The 21,804-nt window shown below is 40.1% G+C and overlaps 1 protein-coding gene across 1 annotated transcript in view; it reads left to right on the plus strand.

Annotated features, from left to right (window-relative positions):
- The window catches only part of ANXA10 (annexin A10), a 77,596-nt gene that overhangs the window by 50,598 nt on the left and 5,194 nt on the right, over nt 1–21,804 (plus strand). Inside the window, exons 8-11 of the mRNA XM_040419896.1 lie at nt 1,925–2,018; nt 13,933–14,028; nt 16,995–17,053; nt 20,936–21,058. Of these exons, the coding sequence (XP_040275830.1) occupies nt 1,925–2,018; nt 13,933–14,028; nt 16,995–17,053; nt 20,936–21,058 (372 nt within the window). The remainder of the gene's footprint in view (nt 1–1,924; nt 2,019–13,932; nt 14,029–16,994; nt 17,054–20,935; nt 21,059–21,804) is intronic.

Below are 21,804 nucleotides of genomic sequence, written 5' to 3' on the forward strand. Positions count from 1 at the left end.
ACACAATCAGAAATATTCAACCCCGCCTTCCAAAAAATGTAAGGATTTATAAGGTAAAGTTTTTTCAAAGAGCAAGATTCTGCTTTGGATGACTTCTTTATGAGTTGAGTTATAAATTCAACAAGAAAATGCATGATGTAGTATTTATGTGTAACAGTAGATTTTGCCATGTCAGTTATTCAACCCCTATATAAGGGCTCATGCACACGAACGTATTTTCTTTCCGTGCCCGTTGTGTTTTTTTTGCGGCCCGTATGCGGAACCATTCATTTCAATCGGTCCACAAAAAATAACGGAAGATACTTTGTGTGCATTTCGTTTCCGTATGTCCATATGTCCGTTCCGCTTCACGTACAAGGATAGTACTGTTCTATTAGGGGCCAGCTGTTCTGTTCTGCAAAATACAGAATACACACGGATGTCATCCGTATTTTTTGCGCATCTGTTTTCTGTGGACCACAAAATACATACGGTTGTGTGCATGAGCCCTAATACTGTTGATTTTAAAGCTTTCCGGCAGTTTTTATGGCCTAAAGTGGAGTTAAAACTTAATTTACCCCTTTGCGACCTCCTCAATATATGTACGGCGGAAGTCGCGTCTTTAAACAAGGCACCCATCTGCGTGCAGCAGGCGCCATAGCCGCTTAGCTGAGTTTCTGCTTAGATGCTTTGATCAAATGTGACCACGGCATCTGAGCAGTCCAGAAGTGGGAGCCTCATGCTGGGTATAAGAAGGTTTCCCAAAAATGTAAAATTCCAGGAGACGCCATTGGGAGCATTATAAGAAAGTTTAAAACTTATGGAAGGCTGAAAACCTGCCTGGCTGTGGAAGAAAGCCCAAAATTTCATCAAGAGCCCATAGCAACTTAGAATAACTAAGAAAACCCAACTACAGGATGACATGTTGAAGGCTGGTAAAAGTGCTTAAGTGGCAAGTATAAGAAGTGTACTGAATAAACAAGGATTTCATGTCCGTACTCCACAAGGAACATCAAAAGTCAACTAGAATATGTCAGGAGGAATTTGGATAAGACTGTAGAGTTTTGGGAGACAGTTCCATGTACTGATGGAACCGAATTGGAACTGTTTGGATTTATGGACCAGCAGCATGTCTGGCGTGTGAAAGGCCAGGCTTATGACCAGAAGAATATAATCTCCACAGTCAAGCATGGAGGTAGGTCACTGATGATGTAGGGCTGTTTTTCTGCACAATCTTGATTGTGTACCTGGCATCATGGATTACCAGAAATACTAGGCCATTTTAAAGAGGAGCAAGATGCCTTCTGTTGACAAATTAAACCTTGGTGATTAATGGACTTTCCAGCTCGACAATGATTCCAAGCACACCTCCAAGTCAAACAAAGGTTGGTTGGGAAAAAGATCCTCAAACGTCCTGGAGTGGCCTTCTTAGTCACCAGATTTAAATCTGATTGAAAATCTTTGGCGTGTAAAGAAGGCAGTTGGAACACGGAAGCCAGCAAACATCACTGAGCTAGAGGCTTTTGCACATGAAGAATGGGCAAAGATTCCAATTGAGAGATGTAAAAAGCTTGTTAATGTTTGTTAGAAGTTATAAAAGCTAAAGGATGCTCCACAAAGTACTGAATCTGGGAGTTGAATAAATGTTTTTTTGTCATTTATTGTCATTATCTTTCATCAACATCACTATAATGTATTTTGAGGTGAGGGGATTAAATATTTCTGATTGTAACTTACATCGTAATAGCTTCAGTCTTGGAAGCACCATTGTTCTTGAAGACATTTTCAATTCAATTTTGGATGATCATTCTATGTAATAAGAAAACTTATCTTATATATTGTGAAGCTTCTCAGGTAGTATATAAAATTGGTTCATGTTCTAATGAATAAAAATAGCCTCCACTTAAATAGCATAAAGTTTATCATACTTTCTGTAATGTTCCAGGTTCTGTGGGAAGCATGTCAAAGAAGAACAGGGGAGCACAAAAACTTGATGCAAATGATCTTATGCAATAAAGGCTACCAGCAGTTATGGATGGGTAATGTTTCCTTATTATGGTACATCTAGATAACAATTTGCTTTTAGTAACATAGTAACATATCGGGTCATTTATAAAATTGGTGTAAAGTAGAACTAGTTGCCCATAGCAACCAATCAGATTCCAACTTTCATTTTCCAAAGGAGCTGTCAAAAATGAAAGCTGGAATCTGATTGGTTGCTATGGGGACTAAGCAAGTTCTACTTTACTCCAGTTTGATAAATGACCCCAATAGTTTATAAGCCTGAAAAAAAAACATACGTGCATCCAGTTCAGCCTGTAAACCCCCAAGTTGATCCAGATACAATTTTCCTCATTTTAGGGGGGAAAAAATTCCATCCCGACTCCAATCAGGCAATCAGAATAATCCCTGGATCAACGACCTCTCCAGAAATCTTAAAACTCTAACCTGTAATATTAATACACTCCAGAAATACATCCAGGCCCCTCTTGAACTCTTTTAGTGAACTCACCATCACCACCTCCTCAGGCAGAGAGTTCCATAGTCTCACTGCTCTTACCGTAAAGAATCCTCTTCTATGTTTGTGTACCTTCTTTCCTCCAGACACAGTGGATGTCCCCTCGTCACAGTTCTGGGGATAAATAGATGATGGGAGAGATCTCTGTACTGACCCCTGATATATTTATACATAGTTATTAGATCTCCCCTTAGTCATCTACTTTATAAAGCGAACAACCCTAATTTTGATAATCTTTCTGGGTACTGTAGTCCACCCCTTCCAGTTATTACTTTAGTTGCCCTCCTCTGGACCCTCTCCAGCTCTGCTATGTCTGCCTTGTTCACAGGAGCCCAGAACTGTACACAGTACTCCATGTGTGGTTTGACTAGTGATTTGTAAAGTGGTAGGACTATGTTCTCATCAAGGGCATCTATGCCCCTTTTGATGCAACCCATTCTCTTATTGGCTTTGGCAGCAGCTGCCTGACACTGGTTTCTACAGCTTAGTTTGCTGTTCACAAAAATTCCTAGGTCTTTTTCCATGTCAGTGTTACCGAGTGTTTTACCATTTAGTATGTACAGGTGACTTTCATTATTCCTTCCCATGTGCATAACTCCCATTTGTCAGTGTTAACCCTCATATGCCACTTATCTTACCAAGCCTCCAATCTATCCAGATCCATCTGTAGCCGTATACTGTCCTCTTCCGTGTTAATAACTTTACACAGTTTAGTGTCATCTGCAAAAATTTATATTTTACTGTGCAAGCCTTCTACAAGGTCATTAATAAATATATTGGAGAGAACAGTGCCCAATGCTAACCCCTGTGGTTCCCCACTAGTGACAGTGACCCAATCTGAGTGTGTACCGTTAATAACCACCCTCTGTTTTCTATTACTGAGCCAGTCACATACAGACATTTTCCCCAAAAAATTCCAAGCATTCTCATTTTACATAATACAAAGCATTATGTTCTCTAGTAATTTCAGAGCTGCCATGCTGTGTATGCAAATGACTGACTCCTTATAAGGCCTCTTTCCCACGGGTGTCATGTTTTTGGCCCGGATAAGATGCGGGTGCGTCGTGGGAAAATGTGCGATTTAATATTTTTTTCCACACGAGTGCAAAACATTTTAATGCGTTTTGCACGCGTGGGAGAAAAATCGTCATGTTTGGTGCCCAAACCCGAACTTCTTCACAGAAGTTCGGGTTTGGGTTAGGTGTTCTGTAGATTGTATTATTTTTCCTTATAACATGGCTATAAGGGAAAATAATAGCATTCTTAATACAGAATGCATAGTACAATAGGGCTGGAGGGCTTAAAAAAATAAAATAAAAAATTTAACTCACCTTAATCCACTTGTTCGCGCAGCCGGCATCTCTTCTGTCTTCATCTGTGAGGAAAAGGACCTGTGGTGATGTCACTGCACTCATCACATGGTGTATCACATGATCCATCACCATGGTGATGAGTGCAGTGACATCACCATGGTGACGGGTCATGTGATGGACCATGTGATGAGCGCAGTGGCATCACCACAGGTCCTTTTCCTCACAGATGAAGACAGAAGAGATGCCGGCTGCACGAACAAGTGGATTATGGTGAGTTCAATTATTATTATTTATTTATTTTTTAACCCCTCCAGCTCTATTGTACAGTCGTGGCCAAAAGTTTTGAGAATTACATAAATATTGGAAATTGGAAAAGTTGCTGCTTAAGTTTTTATAATAGCAATTTGCATATACTCCAGAATGTTATGAAGAGTGATCAGATGAATTGCATAGTCCTTCTTTGCCATGAAAATTAACTTAATCCCAAAAAAAACTTTCCACTGCCTTTCATTGCTGTCATTAAAGGACCTGCTGAGATCATTTCAGTAATCGTCTTGTTAACTCAGGTGAGAATGTTGACGAGCACAAGGCTGGAGATCATTATGTCAGGCTGATTGAGTTAAAATGGCAGACTTGACATGTTAAAAGGAGGGTGATGCTTGAAATCATTGTTCTTCCATTGTTAACCATGGTGACCTGCAAAGAAATGAGTGCAGCCATCATTGCGTTGCATAAAAATGGCTTCACAGGCAAGGATATTGTGGCTACTAAGATTTCACCTCAATCAACAATTTATAGGATCATCAAGAACTTCAAGGAAAGAGGTTCAATTCTTGTTAAGAAGGCTTCAGGGCATCCAAGAAAGTCCAGCAAGCGCCAGGATCGTCTCCTAAAGAGGATTCAGCTGCGGGATCGGAGTGCCACCAGTGCAGAGCTTGCTCAGGAATGGCAGCAGGCAGGTGTGAGCGCATCTGCACGCACAGTGAGGCGAAGACTTTTGGAAGATGGCCTGGTGTCAAGAAGGGCAGCAAAGAAGCCACTTCTCAAAAAAAAAACATCAGGGATAGATTGATCTTCTGCAGAAAGTATGGTGAATGGACTGCTGAGGAGTCATATTCTCCGATGAAGCCTCTTTCCGATTGTTTGGGGCATCTGGAAAAAGGCTTGTCCGGAGAAGAAAAGGTGAGCGCTACCATCAGTCCTGTGTCATGCCAACAGTAAAGCATCCTGAGACCATTCATGTGTGGGGTTGCTTCTCATCCAAGGGAGTGGGCTCACTCACAATTTTGCCCAAAAACACAGCCATGAATAAAGAATGGTACCAAAACACCCTCCAACAGCAACTTCTTCCAACAATCCAACTACAGTTTGGTGAAGAACAATGCATTTTCCAGCACGATGGAGCACCGTGCCATAAGGCAAAAGTGATAACTAAGTGGCTCGGGGACCAAAACGTTGACATTTTGGGTCCATGGCCTGGAAACTCCCCAGATCTTAATCCCATTGAGAACTTGTGGTCAATCCTCAAGAGGCGGGTGGACAAACAAAAACCCACTAATTCTGACAAACTCCAAGAAGTCATTATGAAAGAATGGGTTGGTATCAGTCAGGAATTGGCCCAGAAGTTGATTGAGAGCATGCCCACTCGAATTGCAGAGGTCCTGAAAAAGAAGGGCCAACACTGCAAATACTGACTCTTTGCATAAATGTCATGTAATTGTTGATAAAAGCCTTTGAAACGCATGAAGTGCGTGTAATTATATTTCACTACATCACAGAAACAACTGAAACAAAGCTCTAAAAGCAGTTTAACAGCAAACTTTGTGAAAACTAATATTTGTGTCATTCTCAAAACTTTTGGCCACGACTGTACTATGCATTCTGTATTCAGAATGCTATTATTCTCCCTTATAACCATGTTATAAGGGAAAATAATAATGATCGGGTCCCCATCCCGATCGTCTCCTAGCAACCGTGCGTGAAAATCGCACCGCATCCGCACTTGCTTGCGGATGCTTGCGATTTTCACGCAACCCCATTCATTTCTATGGGGCCTGCTTTACGTGAAAAACGCACAGAGGAGCATGCTGCGATTTTCACGCAATGTACAAGTGATGCATGAAAATCACTGCTCATGTGCACAGCCCCATAGAAATGAATGGGTCTGGATTCAGTGCGGGTGCAATGCGTTCACCTCACGCATTGCACCCGCGCGGAAAACTTGCCGTGTGAAAGGGGCCTAACAGTCCTATGCAAGCACACTGAAAAAAGGCTCCCACCTGACACATATAGGACTAGGAATGTATCCTGCTTTCTATTCTAGGATTTGGTTCAAAACCTCAGAAATGGTGGTGTTCAAATCTGGCATAAATGTTGTGGTACTTTATAAATCACATTATTAGGGATGAGCAAATTTCATATGTTGAAATTCGTTCACACTTCGTTTGGTGGTAAAAGGTGAATTGCGTTATGGATTCCATTACCACAGAACATAAAGCAATTCTATGACGGAATGCATAACGGAATGCCTTTAGAGGCTTTCGTTATTCATTCCGTCATAATAGAAGTCTATGGGCTGCAAAACGGATCCGTTTAACTACATTGCTTAGTGTCATCTGCAAAAATAGAAGTGATGCTATTAATCCCGTCCTTGATATAATTAATAACTAATTTAAATAATAGAGAACCCAGCACTGAACCTTGGGGTACACCACTTATAACCTGGGACCATTCTGAATAGGAATCATTGACCACAACTCTCTGTACACGGTCCTTCAGCCAGTTTTCAATCCAATTACAAACTATACTTTCCAAGCCTATAGACCTTACTTTACCTATTAAACATCTATGAGAGACAGTATCAAAAGCCTTTGCAAAATCCAGAAACACTACATCCACAGTCGCCCCTCTGTCCAAGCTACTACTCACCTCCTCATAAAAACAAATCAGGTTAGTCTGACAACTTCTGTCCTTGGTAAACCCATGTTGGTTATCACTTATGATATTATTTACAGTCACATACTCCTGTATATAGTCCTTTAAGAGTCCTTCAAACATTTTTCCCACAACAGAAGTTAAACTAACTTGTCTAAAATTACCAGTGGAGGACCTAGATCCTTTTTTGAATATGGGCACCACATTTGCCTTGCGCCAATCACTAGGTACTGTACCAGTACCTAGAGAATCTTTGTGGTATTGGGTGTAATCCATCTGGACCTGGAGCTTTGTTCACATTTATCTTAGCTTGGACCATATATCTATAGTTAGCCAATTGAGTATATAACTGGATGTACTAACAGCCCCAGCACCACAGATAGTTCCTTTCTCTTCTTTTTTATATACAGAGCTAAAGAAAAACTTTTAGTAACTCTGTCCTTTCCTTATCTTCAGTGACTAACCCCCCTTTTATCATTATTTAGGGAACCTACCTGCTCAGACTTCGTTTTTTTTAGCATTTATATACATAAAATACTACAAATTAATTAAATATTGTACAGAATGGGCACTAATGTGAAGAAGACAATGAGACAAACACCTTTTTCAGTAAATTATGTAATGCAAAGTATGTATATAATATCTGTGTTAAGATAGGTCCTCTTTAAATCCCCCTGTCACCACTCCTGACATTTCTGTATTAATAGCTTCATGAATTCCCCGTGTAATAACAATTCTGGAACATCTATTCGTATGGCTCTATGTTGTACCATTTCTTTACTATTTCTGCTAGAAGTTATGAATGAATTACTAGCAGTCTGCAGTAAGGGTACAGAGGGGAAGTTGGGGGGGTGTACCTGCAGACTCACTATATCCAATTCAAGGGTAAAGAGGGGTGGTAACAAGATGGGGATGTGTACCTGCACAGACTCACTCTATCCAATCAGTGCTGTCATTTTCAGACTGTGCAGGTACACCCCCCCCCCCCCAACTTGTTGCTACCCCTCTGTACTCTTACTGCAGACTGCTAGCAATTCATTCATAACTTCTAGTAGAAATAATAAAGGAATGGCACAACATAGAGCCATAAGAATAGAGGCTCCAGAATTGTTATTACATGGGCAATACATGCAGCTATTAAAACAGGCATGTCAGGAGTGGTGAAAGGTCCTCTTTACTGGGGTATTTTGGTTGCTAAAATTATTCCCTATCCAGAGGACAGGGGCCAACTATTAGATAAGTGAGTGTCCTGTCGCTGAGACCCTTACTGATCACAAGAATGGGGACCCCATATCCCTTTGAGCCCTCCAAAATGAACAGAGCGGCAGGACCAGCATGTTCACTGCTGCTCAATTCCCCTCTATAGGAGTTCGAGTTAGCAGAGTACAATGGTTGTCTATTTCTGAAACTCCCACAGAGATGAATGGATTGGCACTTGGCAGTATGCACGCCCAATCTGCCACTCTGCTTATTTTAGGGGGCTATGAGGGCTACAGGGTTCCCGTTCTCATGATTGGTGGGATAGCGTAGGACCTCCACTGATCTAATAGTTATTTCCTAATTATAGGATGCATTATTTATCATATTATGTTTCTTATTACATTGGTAATAATGAGATTTTAAGGGTAAAGCCATATGGTTAGGTTTCATGATGCAGTTTTGGAAGCAAAAACCAGGAGTGAATTCAATAAAGAGGATAAGTTGTATCTCCTCCATACTTTCTTTCCTTTTATGATTCACTGCTGATTCTGGCTTTCAAAACTGCATCAATTAACCTGAACATGCGGCCTACCCTAAGAAGTGGTGCAATTTAATGATAAATTTGGCACATTGTATTCCTGTGGATATAAGTTTTCAAACCCTTTTATAGTTAATTCCATCTCATAAATGTGCTTCTACATCAAATTACTGTGCAGTACCTGGAGTAAAGAATACACTTCCAGAAGGCACAAGACCAGGGGTGTAACTATTGGAGATGCTTAAGTTATGGTCAGATTTTGCCACGCATTCCCAGTGGATTTCGCACTATACATTGTGAACTATGGAATCCATGGTGAAAATATTTTTTACTGTGGATTTGAAAACAATCATTTCCTCATCTTCATTTATTGTGGCTTTGGATTTGCAGTGCATGCAATTATGGCACGTCTGAACATGAGATTTTTAATAACGCAGTGTAGAAAATGTATTACAGCTTTTGTTCAAATCCTTGTTTTAATGTCTATATTATAGTGTATAAGGTCAAGGCAGTCCTTGTCTGTATTCATTGTTATTTACAGTATTTGTGCTAGTATTTATTGCACATAATAATGATTCCGATTTTCATGCAACAAATGCGATTTATAATAATGCCGCATAATACACTATTCACACTGTATTTATTCTATTCACATAACAGAATCTCCAAATAAATACAGTATCTAAAAAAAATACATATAAAAGTAATCTGCACAGAACAAGAAAAAAGAGAGAAATAGCATATCATTTATAATTGTTAAAATAGTATTTGATTTATACTTCTCAATTCAAGGACTTTAAATCTCCAAAGTGTTCCTTTTCATCTTGCCTAATGGCCTCAGTATTCTAACTATACATACTAGATTTATTTTATTCCATCAGTGGGTAGTTTTTAATCTGAAAGCCTATAGAAAGCAAATTTTCAGCTTTTTTTTTACTGTTTTTCTTGGCTGCTATTAAAAGTGAAATAAAAAAATTGTTCTGCAAGCCACGGATCCGCAAAATTACTGGTTGTTCACATCCTGCACTTCCTGCGGGTCCTATTATAGACATGCCTATTCTTGTCTGCAAAACGGATAATTTGCTGAACAGCCATGTGGATGCAGGCAGCACACAGATGATTTTCATATGCTGTCTGCATTTTTTGCAGCCCGGTAGAAATGAAAGGGTTGGTATGCAATCCACAAAAAATGCGGATAAAAAAACAGACCCAAAATACGGTTGTGTGAATGTAGCCTTAAAGATAAAGATGCCCACAGAAGAGCATTTCACTTATCAGTGTAATGTGTGATGGTATGATTGAGGCACTCACCATCTTCACTCTCTGGTCGGGTGATCGCCTGACTGAAAAACTTGAGAGGCTGTTTGCTGTGCAAACAATCAAAAGAGGAAGTTAAAGAGCCAGGACAGGAAGTAGAATACATGGAGTGACTTCAAAACATTATATCCACAAAATCATTTACCTATAAGAATTTTTTTTATAGAATATTCACATATGGGTTCTTAACCCTTTCGCTACCAGCACCATACATGTATGGAGCTGGAGCGATGAGTAAACATGACACCCACTCGCACATGCAGCAGGAGCTATGGCCAGCGGGTCTCCTCTATTTCAAACAGCAGAGACCCGCAGTTAATGACCGCGACTGGCAATAATGCCGCTAGTGGTCATTAAAGCCTTTAGATGCCATGATCAATTGTGATCACGGCATCTTAAAGCTAAAAAACCTGGAAGCTCGAGCTTCAGAGCTTCTCTGCGGCCAATGAGGATGCCAGTAATTGATTTCAATACGCTGGGTCTCTCTGAAGAGACCCAGGGTATTAGAGCTGCAATTCTTATTTTGGCCAGCAGGTATGGAGTGTGGTAATATTGAAGGAGAAAAAAAAATAGTCAGTCTTGTAGACTTAAACATGAGCTACAAATACATAAAAAAGTAAAAATTGATGTATATATTTAAAAAATATATAATAATTTAAAGCACCCCGCTTTCCGTAGAATAAAAAAATAAATACATAAATAACAAAAAATATAAACATCATGGGCATCACCGCGTCCGAAAACGCCTGTACTATTAAAATATTAAATTATCTTTCCAATACGGCGAATAGTGTAACAGAAAAAAGGGTCAAGATGGACGATTCGCCATTCTTTCAGCGCTTCTCTTGCCCAAAATTTTTTTATAAAATGTGATCGAAAAGTCACACACACTCCAAAATGGTAAAAATAAAAACTACAGATCATCCCACAAAAAATGAGCTCCCCCACACAATTCAGTAAATATAACTATAAAAAAAAGTTATGGTGTTCAGAATATGGTGATTAAAAAAAAAACATTTTTTTTTTCAAAGTTTTCATCTATTTTTACATTATTTAGGGTACTTTCACACTTGCGTTGTGAGAATCCGGCAGGCAGTTCCGGCAACGGAACTGCCTGCCGGATCCGTAAATCCGTATGCAAATGAATATCATTTGTAGACTGATTCAGACACGGATCCGTCTGACAAATGCATTGAAATACCGGATCCGTCTCTCCGGTGTCATCCGGAAAAACGGTCCGGTATTTATTATTTTAAAAAATTTTAAGGTCTGCGCATGCGCAGATCGGAAGACCGGATCCGTCAATGCGGCAGTTTTAATGCCGGATCCGGCACTAATACATTTCAATGGAAATTAATGCCAGCAAGTGTTCCGGAATTTTGGATGGAGAAAATACCGCAACATGCTGCGGTATTTTCTCCGGCCAAATACTGTAAGAGGAACTGAACTGAAGACATCCTGATGCATACTGAACGTAATGCTCTCCATTCAGAATGCATTAGGATTAAACTGATCAGTTCTTTTCCGGTATTGAGCCCCTAGGACGGAACTCAATACCAGAAAAGAATAACGCTAGTGTGAAAGTACCCTTAGACATAAAATACCTATACATATGTGATATCGTTGTAATCGTACTGACCCAGAGAATGAAGGGCAGAACAATGTTAAAAAACAGTGAAGACTATTGCTTTAACTATTCTATTATACAGCACTGTTTCTAAAAAAGTTTGTGAGTACAATAAAAAAAAAGAGATTCTTGTACCTTACAAACATTAGGCAGATGGTTGCTAGTTTTCCTCAAGGCTGATTTAAAGCAAACCTGTCAGGTGATTTCTACCTGAGACCAGGATATGATAAACAGAGAAGCTGAGTTATGTGATATATAGGTTTGCCTGATTTTGAGCAGGATATCTGAGCAAAAAGAAGACTAAGACCTGCCTGCACACATGACAGCCCTATGGGTGTACACACGGATACAGGGAGGGCTGTCAATAATTAGGTGTGGCTGAGGTAAGTATCACTGGTGAGCCATCTTCAGGTCAGACCAGCCATACATTACAGAAAGTGTTATCTAAATATGCGACATTTGCCGAGACCCTCAGGGGGAGAGCTGGGAGGAGGTGAGAGGTAATTGTGGCACTGGTAGGAGTGGTAGTGGTTCACGGTGGCAGAAATTTTATTCAGATTGCCAGTCTGTTTCAAAATGCAATGGGTGCCAGAGGTAATTAACCCACTCCACTAGCAGTAAAGTCTTAATGCCATAAACGTGCAGTACCTTACTTTCTGAGTCAGTATACAGCTTTGATGGTTCTAAACCTTCTGTGGATGTCTATTCTCTTTCCCTCATGGATAGTTTCTCAGTTAAGTTGTTCTCTGGTAGAGTTTCTTGGATGAGGCTTCTCTTTGGGCCTACTTGGCAGGAGCTCACATATGTAGGTCTTGCCTCTATCTTTACTGACTAGACAAACACTAAACAGGTGGTGCAACTAGCCCATTACTCTGGAAACTAGGTTAGGACAGCCATTTAGGTGTTTGTTGTCCACATATAACCATAAGGAATACATATTACATAAAGCAATAAGTGCTCTTGCATTAAATCTCAATATTTAATACTTAGCAAACAACCTTTAGCAGTGCTGCAACATTTTATTTATTTTGTGATCTAATAGATTTGGATGAGCATGTTCTAACATACAGTACAGACCAAAAGTTTGGACACACCTTCTCATTCAAAGAGTTTTCTTTATTTTCATTAATATGAAGGCAGCAAAACTATGAATTAACACATGTGGAATTATATACATAACAAACAAGTGTGAAACAACTGAAAATATGTCATATTCTAGGTTATTCAAAGTAGCCACCTTTTGCTTTGATTACTGCTTTGCACACTCTTGGCATTCTCTTGATGAGCTTTAAGAGGTAGTCCCCTGAAATGGTCTTCCAACAGTCTTGAAGGAGTTCCCAGAGATGCATAGCACTTGTTGGCCCTTTTGCCTTCACTCTGCGGTCCAGCTCACCCAAAACCATCTTGATTGGGTTCAGGTCCGGTGACTGTAGAGGCCAGGTCATCTGCCGCAGCACCCCATCACTCTCCTTCATGGTCAAATAGCCCTTACTTTCAAAGTTTTCCCAATTTTTCGGCTGACTGACTGACCTTCATTTCTTAAAGTAATGATGGCCACTAGTTTTTTTTTACTTAGCTGCTTTTTTCTTGCCATAATACAAATTCTAACAGTCTATTCAGTAGGACTATCAGCTGTGTATCCACCTGACTTCTCCTCAACGCCACTGATGGTCCCAACCCCATTTATAAGGCAAGAAATCCCACTTAATAAACCTGACAGGGCACACCTGTGAAGTGAAAACCATTTCAGGGGACTACCTCTTGAAGCTCATCAAGAGAATGCCAAGAGTGTGCAAGCAGTAATCAAAGCAAAAGGTGGCTACTTTGAAGAACCTAGAATATGACATATTTTCAGTTGTTTCACACTTGTTTGTTATGTATATAATTCCACATGTGTTAATTCATAGTTTTGATGCCTTCAGTGTGAATCTACAATTTTCATAGTCATGAAAATAAAGAAAACTCTTTGAATGAGAAGGTGTGTCCAAACTTTTGGTCTGTACTGTATATCTCTATATATCTCTATATACTCTCATATTCAGTCAAACTATTTTTAAAGAAAAATGTTTTAAGCATGTGATTCAAGTATCAAGATATTATAAAGTGGCTATACAGCAGCTGAGGGGCCCTTAGGGAGGTGGGGGACAGCTCTGCTTGACCCAATCCCCTTTGCATCAGTTCAGCAAGAACCTGTGTAGGACTCTTCAGAGGACCTACCTTGTCAACAAACAAGGGGTTAAGGAATTTGTTCAAGGGTGATAAGTAGGTTTTCCGACCTGTGTGGCAAAACCTGGCATAATAACAGGGTGCTTAGTTGTATCATTGCTGTTGGACACTGTCTCTTTACTGATGTACCCATTGTTTTGGTAGTCACATATTAACTGATGTATTAAGCAGTTGGTATAGAAACAAACTACAATTTATAATTTTCACTAATGATATTGAAAAAAAGATCTGAACTGTACATATTGCAAAATATACATATATATATATATTTTTTTTTAAGTTTTTCAGGAATTTCAGAATATATCCGGACAGGACATAGCAGCAGCCATTGAAGAATGCTTCGATGGATACTTTCAGCAGCTACTCTTGGCAATAGGTTAGTAGTTAGAAAATCGAGAAAATCATCTTCCGTTTATAATGCCAGTATATAATTAGTGTGATTAAATCAATCTCATGTCCAGTATTTAAACTGTAGAAGTGGCCAATTATACCATATAATAGCCAGGACTTGAAATGTGAATAGGATGTAATTTATACAGTATGTTCAAGCCTTAACACTGCACTCTGACTAATGCTCTGTATCCATACAGAGAAGAATCATTTATATAAATGTAATTTCCTCTTGGGAGAATACTCTCTTAGTCTGCAAGTTGCTTGAGGCGGAATGCATTATTATGAAATGTCATCGTACATAAGAACTCCCGCTTCTCTTTCTACAAATCATATTTGTTGGGTCAGATGCTACCATGGAAAGAGATATGTGTCAAAATACTAAATCTGATCCATCTGCATTTACATTGTCACCTTCATTGCACCACAACGTTTATAAATAGGCTGTAATTAAAAATGTTCGCAACACACTGATGATTTCCCTTGGGTAAGTACCTGCATAGGGAATGGTGCAACACTTCTGCATCACTGCTATATCCACTATGCAGGTATGAACATATCTACACAGGACAGATCCCAGTAGGAACCAATTAATTACATCGGCCATATAGTTAGAGATTTCAGAGTAAAAAAAAATATATTGTGCAGAAGACCCTGCTGACATCTAGGTTTAAAGGGGTTTCCATTCTTAAGGCCTCATGCACATGACCGTGCCGTTTTTTTGTGGTCCGCAAACCGCGGATCTGCAAAAAACGGAAGCCGCCCGTGTTGCCTTCCGCAATTTGTGGAACGGGCGCCGGCAATATAAATGCCTATTCTTGTCCGCAAAGCGTGGACAAGAATAGGACATGTTATATTTTTTAGCGGGGCCGCGGAACGGAGCCACGAATGCGGACACCACACAGAGTGCTGTCCGCATCTTTTGCGGCCCCATTGAAGTGAATGGGTCCGCATCCGAGCCGCCAAAACGGCGGCTTGGATGCGGACCCAAACAACGGCCGTGTGCATGAGGCCTAAGCCAGTTTCAGATGAGCAAGTTCACTGTGAGAAGCAAGCTCCGTGTGCGAATGTGATTTCCCATAATGCTGTCAGTTCCTGTCCGACATCATCAGTAGAGAATTCTACTGACATATTGCCATCAGTACATAACATTATAGCAGATAGGGACACACAGCATTATAAATCATTATAATGCTGTGAGGTCCCATTATAAGAGCAGGACAAGAAATCATGTTCCCACACGGAGCTTATTTCTCACAGTAAACTGACTCGTCTGAAACTGGTCTTATGCTCATTTTTAATCTGTGTTTTGTACCTAATGAAAAAAATCATGCTCCTCGCCACCCTGTTCGAGCAAGCTGGACCACCCCATGGTCTTCTGATCCCTAGCCCGTAAACTTCCAAACTGGGTGACACACACCAATCCAGTCTATGACTGGCCTCAGCAGTGACATGTCCCCAAGAGTCATTTCTCCCAGCAGTGACATACTGCTTGTGGACACGTCCCCGCTGAGGCTAGTCATTGGCTGCAGCGACACACATGGCCCTAGCCAAAAGTTTACTGGCCAAGGATAGTAAATTTTTGTACAAGTGCCAGGACACTGGAATGAAGTGGTAAGGACCCACTCCTTCGGCTAGTTAAAAAGCCCTAAGGCTGGAAAACCTCTTTGAATGCCACAAGGCCACTTGCAGTTTAGCACCACTGAATGGAGCCAAAATGTGAAAGAACACCAAGGCGTTTTGTACAGGAACCACATCATAAACTGCTATTTAAACAGGTCCTTAAAGGGGTTGGCCACCTTTTGGGGTTTTTTGGCACACTACATCCTGGTCAGACCTGCAAAAAAGAACATAATTTCCTGCTCCCCATCTTTAGCTACCTCGTTTGGTCTCCTGCTTTCAATCGACTTTGATATTGCAGCAGCCAATCACTGCCCGCAGCAGTGACCTGCTTCTATTGTGTCAGGTTAATTGATCACATGATGCAAGGGGGCAGGTCGCTGCTGCAACTAGTGATTGGCTGCAGTGCTGTCAAACCAGAGCGAGGCAGCTGATGAAAGGTAGTGAAGGAGCTGGGATCCATCAGCGGGGAGCAGGCAAGTAGGTTTCCATTTTGCTGGTCTAGCCAGGAGGAGGGTTTGCAAAAATTCCCCAAATGGCAGCCAACCCCTTTAAGGTGCTCACTAGTGTTGAGCGAACAAAGCATTTAAAGCGGAATTCAGTCCAAAGTATAGGAAAACTTCAATTTGCAACTTCACCGCAGCATGGTCGCAACCCGTCCACAGCATGGCCGCTCCATGTGGCCGTACCCTAAGGCACAGTGACCTGGGTGTACCTGATTTATAGTAATTTGTGACTAATTAATTCACAATGAATCTAATTTCTTGGAAAAATTTGGCGAAGCTGCTGAATGGAATTTTTCAAAACTTTGTGTGCCACACATAATCAATAGCTATCAGCTAAACATTCTACTGGTAGAGGGTTATATCCTGGAAGAACAGAAACATTGGGCGTAATTTGATTGTGCTCAGTCTAAATGATCTTGGGGGTCAGGAGCTTCCCATACACATAAAATTGTCATCCTTTCCCGCTGAAAACGGCAGGTTTGAATGACAATAGTCTAATGTGTATGGTGGCCTTAAGGTGCCAGCTGAGTGTACGGTGGTCCGGGGTCAAGGTAGCATTTGTTGCCTTGACAACACCTATTATTTTGCTTGCAGCTATTAGGCATTAGTGTGATTACTACTTAAATTTAATTACAAAACTGAATACAATCAATTTACCAAACATTAGCAATAATGGCTGTGGACTATGTATGATGTCTATGTCTAATGGCCTGCTTGTGCTCTAGCTGGTGTACTTATACATGGTTACATACGGTGCTTATTGATGCTGTAAACCTTTTGGAGCCAAATATGAGGTCATAACATTTATCTTTTGTATATTTTTCAGTGTCTTGTGTTCGAGACAGGCCATCGTATTTTGCGTACAGGTTGCACTCTGCAATTCATGTAAGTGGCTATTCTTTAGTATACATTTATACAAGCTAATGGGCAAACATTGCTTCCTAGTTCAGAGGTGATCTGGATTGGATGAGGTTTTCGGGATCCATGGCTCGAAAGCATCATTCACATGTGGCAGGCTTGCTGCACAAATTTCTGTGTCAAATTTATTTGAATCAACTTATTTGCTGCAGAAACATCCCCTCTCATATGTACAATTTTCTTGGAGCAAATATTCCACGTGTGACATTATCCTTACAGCAATGTGTTACTCATCAACAATATAACTATAATTAAAGCTACTGCCCACTTCAGACAACCCAAAGGAATACTGCAAGTCCTCCTGAGTGGAGCTGATTGCTAGAGGTCTCGATGATTGGGTCTGACTGACAACAGATGAATTAAAACAGTGTTAAGCCATATGTTTTACCAGGTGGTACAGAATCTAAAAATATAATACATTGGATACAAGTCACGTGGCTCATCCAGTCCATTACTACACTGCACTAGCTGTAAAATGATATTTTAAGGATAATAGTGACTTGTTCTGAGCAGATATAAGCAATACACAATTGCTTTAGAAAATTCTAGTTTGCAAATTCTACATCTACAGTATTCACCTAAAGCATGGACTTTGCTGCCACCTGGTGTTAAAAGTTGTAATGAACACAACAATTACTTGACTGCAGATTTTTGATCTTAAGGCATTTATAACCCTTCTAGATCTCTGTACAGACGGCTCTTAAAGATCCATACAATATCTGACAAGTACAAAGCTGTGATATGGCACAGATGGAAGTTTTTGGGGTTCTACTAAACTTATATATCAATTCAGTATGGAGGAATACAGCATTTTTTAATCCAGCAGAAAAAAAAAGAAATAAATTGTAATATGCTCCCTCATATTTCATACTACAGAGCTATGCTATGCTCTTGAAGAAACACTTTAGGCATCATGCACTTATGCACAAGTGCAAGATGCCTAAAACAAAAAAGCAAAAAAAGAAATAAAATAAAAATATATATATTATATACTTTCCAAAAAACGAGGCAGCACTTCCAGATTTAGTTGAAAGGGTGAAGACCCCAAACTTAATTAAAGTTTGGGGTCTTCACCCTTTCAACTAAATCTGGAAGTGCTGCCTCGTTTTTTGGAAAGTATACATCGTGGAGGAGAAGCCGTCCTCCAAGAGGATCTGCACCCAGTGCACATTGTCTGACTGTGCTGCTGCGGTATTTGCAAATATATATATATATATATACATACATGTTCTTTGCTCATTACATATGTATCCCCATCAGCGTGTTATATGAACAATTAATAGAATACGTCATAAAACTATGAGACTTGATCACTGGGGCCCACTTCTGATCCCAATTTTAATCAAATATCCAATAGGAAAGCCGAAATTGGTTTGTCCCTTACAATGTTTTATGAGAAAACCCTGTTAAGGAGTGAAAACCTCCTATCATCAAGTGATTAAACATACTGTATGGGGTTGGCCAAGATTTAAAAAAAAAATCACTTGCTAGCGACATCTTTTAAAAGTGGCTCCCTATGAGTTAAAGTCCAACTTTTTAACAAACCTTGCAACATGACAATGGAAAAAAGCCAAGCCAAATAACCATCTGCTGTTTTAGAGTCCTTGCCCTTCATCAGTACAGAGTAGGATTCTGTCTGGATCAGTGTGATGCCTTAGATGCAGCTGGCTCTCCTTAAAGAGACCAACTGTCTATGGAGACTTTAAGGAGACCCTGCCTAAGCTTTGTCCAAGGCATGGTACTCAGCCAGCCAGATTCCTACTCTGTACTGATAAGGGGCAAGCACCACGAAACAGCTGTCTGCGGATGGATATTTGGCTTAGCTATTTTCCCTTTTGTCCCAAGGCTTGCTAAAAAAAAAAAAAAAAAATTAATTTAAAAAAATCGGACTTTGACTCATAGGGAGCCACCTCCAAAAGATGGCACTAGCGAGGTGGTTCTCTTTCCCTGGGAGATACCTCTTTGCATATTTTTACCCATAGCGCTTTGCCAATAAGTTTCCATACACAGTACCCTGCCTAAGCTAAATATACTGATAAAATATCCTCTAACACTACTTTACAATACAGCTGTCTTCTATGGACCAATATATAATATAGGGAGCACTTAAAGGGGTTATGCCATGATTGATGTCAAAAATAGAAATCATATAGTACACGACAATACCTTTCTAACAAAGCTAGAACCAGCCCTGTACCTCACATGGATCCAGAGATCTCCAAATTCACTTCTACAATTGCTCTGCAAGATTATCTTCAGCCTGGCAGCTCAGGGGGCATGTCCTCTGTGCTGCAGCTCTCTCTCTCTATCTCTCTCTGTAACTGACACAGCTTCTAACAGAACATGTGACTGGTTGCAGTTGAAGATTTAAACTTAGCACCTCAGCAGCTCAGTGAGAAAGACAAAATATTAAGGAAAAGATCAAAAAGCAGGTGGCACTATACAGATACATTTTGCAGAATACTAAATTATACTAAATTTTTAATTACATTCAATTACAAAAGTATTCAGATCAAGGAGCTGGTTTGAAAAATTTAGTATATGTTTTGTGACACAACCCCTTTAAGCAACCAACAATACATAAAGCCTCTTCGTGACCGTTATACAATACACAGAGTTTTAGCACTTATATAGCAGGCAGAATGAATCACACTTCATCACAGATGGCATTGTGTTTTTACAATGATACTTCAGAAAAGAAAAAAATTAGAGCAGAGAAAAAAAGAGTGATGTAGAAAACTTTCTGTGGATTCAAGTTCCAGACCCAAGAGACAATTTTCCTGCCAATAAGTAAATACAGAAACTGATCTAATTATCTAATTAATCATCACCCAACCACATTTACAGACATTGTCAACGTATTTGTAATTAAGGGGAAGAACGGACTGTGTATCACTGAGGTACAAAAGTCTATCTTTCTGTACAGATAGTGCTACCTGGTGTGGCTCAGTAACAGTACGCTTTAATTACTTGTTGTGGTATCCTCTTGAACTTGTTTAGGACAACCATTTGCATAAGGCCTGTTAGTCAACCGAGAGGCTCCCACTCTTGAACTTGGACTGTTTAATATCATGGTCACACGTTCATCTGAATGGGCGTTGTATTACTATTGCAGAGGAGTAGCTGCCTCAATGTAAACAGCTGATTAAAGGGGGTATTCCATGAATAATGTAAAAAATTTATATCAGACATCATATAGTACATGACAATCTCTTTCTAGCAAAGCTAGAACCAGCCCTGTACCTCACATGGATCCAGAGATCTCCACATTCATTGATCTGCTAGATTTATATCAAGCTGATGGCTCAAGGGGAGTGTCTTTACTGCTGAAGCACAGGAGGCGTGTCTCAGCTCTCCCTATCACAGCTCAAGAGGTGTATCTCAGCTCTCCCCATCACAGCTCAGGAGGTGTATCTCAGCTCTCCCTATCACAGCTCAGGAGGTGTGTCCATGCTCTCCCTATCACAGCTCAGGAGGCGTGTCCATGCTCTCCCTATCACAGCTCAGGAGGCAGTTGAAGGATGAAACTGAGAATGTGCGACCATCTCAGTGAGCCGGACAAAGAAATAAGTAATTAAGTGGCACTATACAGATATATTTTATTAAATAACTCAGTGGCTATACAAAATGTTTAATTACATGCAATTACAAAAGTATTCAGATCCAGGTGCTGGTTTGAAAACTGTAGAATATTTTTTGTAGGATAACCCCTTTAATGGAGGTTAGGGAAGCTGAACTGCAGGGACAACCTGGGCTTCTAAGAAAGGGTTCTTCAGTTGTAATAATTGTGGTAAAGTTGCTGTACAATACTGTCATATGTAACATGGATTTGTCCCTTGTTCACTTTAGGATTTTGGTTTCCACAATAAAACAATTATAAGGACCATCATAGCTAGAAGTGAAATAGATCTCCTGACTATTAGGCAGAAATACAAGGAGAGATGTGGAAAATCCCTCCACCATGACATTAAGGTAAATTTATTTCTCTGGTCATACTGCTTTTTCTATCTCCCTTTATCATCAGTTAGTGCCTAAATAAATCACTGTAAGTACCTACCATGTTATTGCACAAGGACAATGGAGTCTCTCACATGATATTCACTCCATCTTTTTGGTTTCTGCATTGACCTCTGGAAGCCATTGAATGACTTGCCTCAGTCAGTGAATAGCTGAGCAGGCATTTCCAGTGGGTGAAGCCATGACAGGAAGTGGACAACAGCAGGGACCAGAGCAGCACTGGAACAGGCAGCATAAGTCCTAGTTAACATGTTAGTTTGTCTGTGCTTGGTCAGTGATGTCCATCAATGATTGTGAGCCAAAACCAAGTGCAGGTCAAATACACAGAACAGGTGCAAATCTTCCCATTATACCTTATTTCTTTGTAGACTCAACTCCTGGGTTTAGCTAGGAATCACTGATGGAAATCACTGACCAAAACGCAGACATGCTGATTCTAGTGTTGTCTTTTATGTGTGCATAATGTAGTTTCTACAAATTTATCATTTACTAGTTACAGGGCTGGAAATGTGCTGTGGGCCCTCGTATTGGCAGGCAACGAGAATACCCCTACCCAGCCCTGCTCTTTAGTCAATGATTGAAACCTTCTCCCTATGCACAGTAATACAATGCATTCGGAAACTGTTCAGACCCTTTCACATTTTATGTTGTAGCCTTGTGCTAAAATAAAATAAAAATCATTTTTGTCCCCTTTAATCCAC

The sequence above is a fragment of the Bufo bufo genome, chromosome 2 (genome assembly GCF_905171765.1).
Source record: "Bufo bufo chromosome 2, aBufBuf1.1, whole genome shotgun sequence".
Lineage (NCBI taxonomy): Eukaryota > Metazoa > Chordata > Amphibia > Anura > Bufonidae > Bufo > Bufo bufo.